This window comes from Pygoscelis adeliae, unplaced genomic scaffold (assembly GCF_000699105.1).
Source record: "Pygoscelis adeliae isolate BGI_AS28 unplaced genomic scaffold, ASM69910v1 Scaffold346, whole genome shotgun sequence".
Lineage (NCBI taxonomy): Eukaryota > Metazoa > Chordata > Aves > Sphenisciformes > Spheniscidae > Pygoscelis > Pygoscelis adeliae.
The window spans coordinates 484,140-486,388 of NW_008824902.1; the positions used below are offsets into that span (position 1 = coordinate 484,140).

General features: G+C 63.3%; 2 protein-coding genes across 2 annotated transcripts in view; one reads left to right on the forward strand and one right to left on the reverse strand.

Annotated features, from left to right (window-relative positions):
• ANKZF1 (ankyrin repeat and zinc finger domain containing 1) overlaps positions 1-917 on the forward strand; it is a 4,803-nt gene extending 3,886 nt beyond the window's left edge. Inside the window, 1 exon segment of the mRNA XM_009324855.1 lies at positions 281-917. Coding sequence (XP_009323130.1) covers positions 281-401 — 121 coding nt within the window. The 3' untranslated portion in view covers positions 402-917.
• Positions 918-1,154: 237 nt separating this feature from the next.
• Positions 1,155-2,249, reverse strand: part of GLB1L (galactosidase, beta 1-like) — a 5,766-nt gene continuing 4,671 nt past the window's right edge. The window contains exons 13-15 of the mRNA XM_009324872.1: positions 2,017-2,148; positions 1,446-1,661; positions 1,155-1,373 (exon numbers count right to left, since the gene is read on the reverse strand). Of these exons, the coding sequence (XP_009323147.1) occupies positions 1,155-1,373; positions 1,446-1,661; positions 2,017-2,148 (567 nt within the window). The remainder of the gene's footprint in view (positions 1,374-1,445; positions 1,662-2,016; positions 2,149-2,249) is intronic.

Consider the following 2,249-nt stretch of genomic DNA (forward strand, 5'->3'; position numbering starts at 1 on the left):
ACTTGGTCCACTTGCAGCCAGATCTATGGCAGGCCAATCCCCCAGCCACTCCTGTGCCCTTGACCCTGCATCCCATGTCCCTTCCCTATGCCACCCCACAGCCTTCTGGGCAGCCAGCCCTGGCCGTGCTGATCTGGGCAGGGGCTTTACAACCCCCCGTGGGGCCAAATTCCCCTGTGTTCAGCCTGCCTCGAAGTGCCTCGCAGTGAGTCCTCTCTGCTCCTCTAACCCACTTTCAAGTGTCCCCTTCGCTCAGGGCCACCTCTGCTCTTTCTTGCAGACGCTGCTGGCATTGTGGAGAGTCCCTGCTGGGCCGGATCCCTTTCCATTACCTTGACTTCTCCTTCTGCTCCACGGCCTGCCTGCAAACCCACCGCCGGGCCCGGGCCAGCCACACATAAGGCTGGGGACTGCTGCCACCTGCCAAGGACCGATGGGGTGGAGACATGGCTGAGCACTGGCTGTGCAGCCGGGGAGAGCCTGTGGAGCAGCGCTGGTCGGAGGGACTGAGCTGGCCATGTCACTCTCCGGGGCAACTCTGGCAAGGCTCGGGGCAAAAATGTCACTCTGGGTGGTGACTCTGGGAACACTACAACCGGGAGGTCCCTACGTACCAGTGTGAGGGGCCAGGACTGCTCCGTGGCCCACCTCCAGCTGGGGGGTCTTGTTGCCGGCTTTTCTCATGGCTACCTCGTAGGCTGCTGCCTGTTGCGGTGGGACAGATCCTGACATATCCGGACCCCGCAGCCCCGAGCTACCTGCAGCCATGCCTGTGGGCACCCTCTGGGCTGTGCTTTGCCCTCTCCTCTCCTGGATGCCATCGGTCTCTCAGCTGTACCGTGTTAGCAACTACCTCCTCTGCCTGCATGGTCAATAAAGAGGTGCCTTGACCCCCTAGGCGTGGGGGACATCAGCATGAGCACTGGAACTATTTGGGATTAACATGCAAAACAAGCTCAATTCTGAGCCCCTTTCTCCTTAGCACAGACCCTGCCTGGCCCCAGAGGTGGGCAGGAGCTCTGGAGGTCCGTGCCAGGACGTGTGCCCCTTTCCTAGGGCCCTGCAGCCCCTCCCCTGGCCCCTGTGCTTCACCAGCCCCCTGCCATCTCCGCAGCCCCAGCGAGAGGCGATGCCGGTGCCTGGCAGCCCTGCATTTATTCTGTGGTCGCAGTGCTGCGGCTGAGGGTCTTGTTGAAAAGGGGTCGGTTGAGGAAGAGCAGGAAGGGGGCAGGGGGTGCCCCCTCCAGCTCCAGCACTGTGATGTTGTTGGGGCGGCCAACATGCAGCACCGAGCCGGGCACAAAGAGGGTCTGCTGGGGCCCGCGGCAGGGCCAGCACCAGCCCAGGTTGAAACCATTTATCCACAGCTGGCCCTGGAAGATGGAGATGGGACTGAGCTGTGCCCCTCCACCCTCGCCCCCTTTCCTGGCCGTGCACCACCTTACCTTGCTCCAACCTGGGAACTTCACGAAGGTGTCCCAGGCGATGCCAGGTGTCTCAAAGGTCCCAGTGTAGAAGGCTGGCCCTGCTCTGCCCCCGCTGCTTGATTTTAGCAGGGCAGCGTGGGGCCAGCCCTGCTGGATGGCAGCGTCTATGGCCAGGGGGTAGATCAGCCAGTTGCTGAGAGGGCTGGAGTCCAAGGAGAGGTTCCCCAGCAAGCCCTGAGATGGAGCAGGAAGGAAAATGAGGCAGCAGGGTCTGCCATGGGCAGGAGGATGCTTGGCTTCCCCAGGGCACATCCCCGCCGCAGCAGTGAAGGTGGGATGGGATCCCCTCCGAGGGGCTGCACTGCTCTGGCTGCTGTGGCAGCGGCAGTGGGAGAGAGGGGTGCCAATCTCACAGCCTTATTCTGGTCCCGGCAGGTTTGCCAGGGGATGGTGTGAGATTAACCAGGGAGCAGGTCTGGGGGTGGCCCCATCGTGGCTGGGGTCTGTTGCGGGTGGCAGGAGAGAGGGTGTTTGGCCACGCGGGTGGCCAGGCCATCCCCTCCGGAGCGCCAGGGCCCTCTCCCCTCACCTTGAAGTCACTGACACTGGCCCCGAAGCTAATCCTGCCCATGTTCTCTAGCAGCACGTCCAGGGTGTCCCCTGCCCTGCCCGTCACACGCAGTGTTGTCTGTCCATCCCGCTCCAGCGTCCCCCGGTACTCCTGCAGCCACAGGGTCAGCGCTTGCCACCCTGTGCCCAGACCCCACTGCCCCAAACGCTGCTGGCAGCCTGCCAGCGGAGCATCTCGTTGCCTGTGCCGCC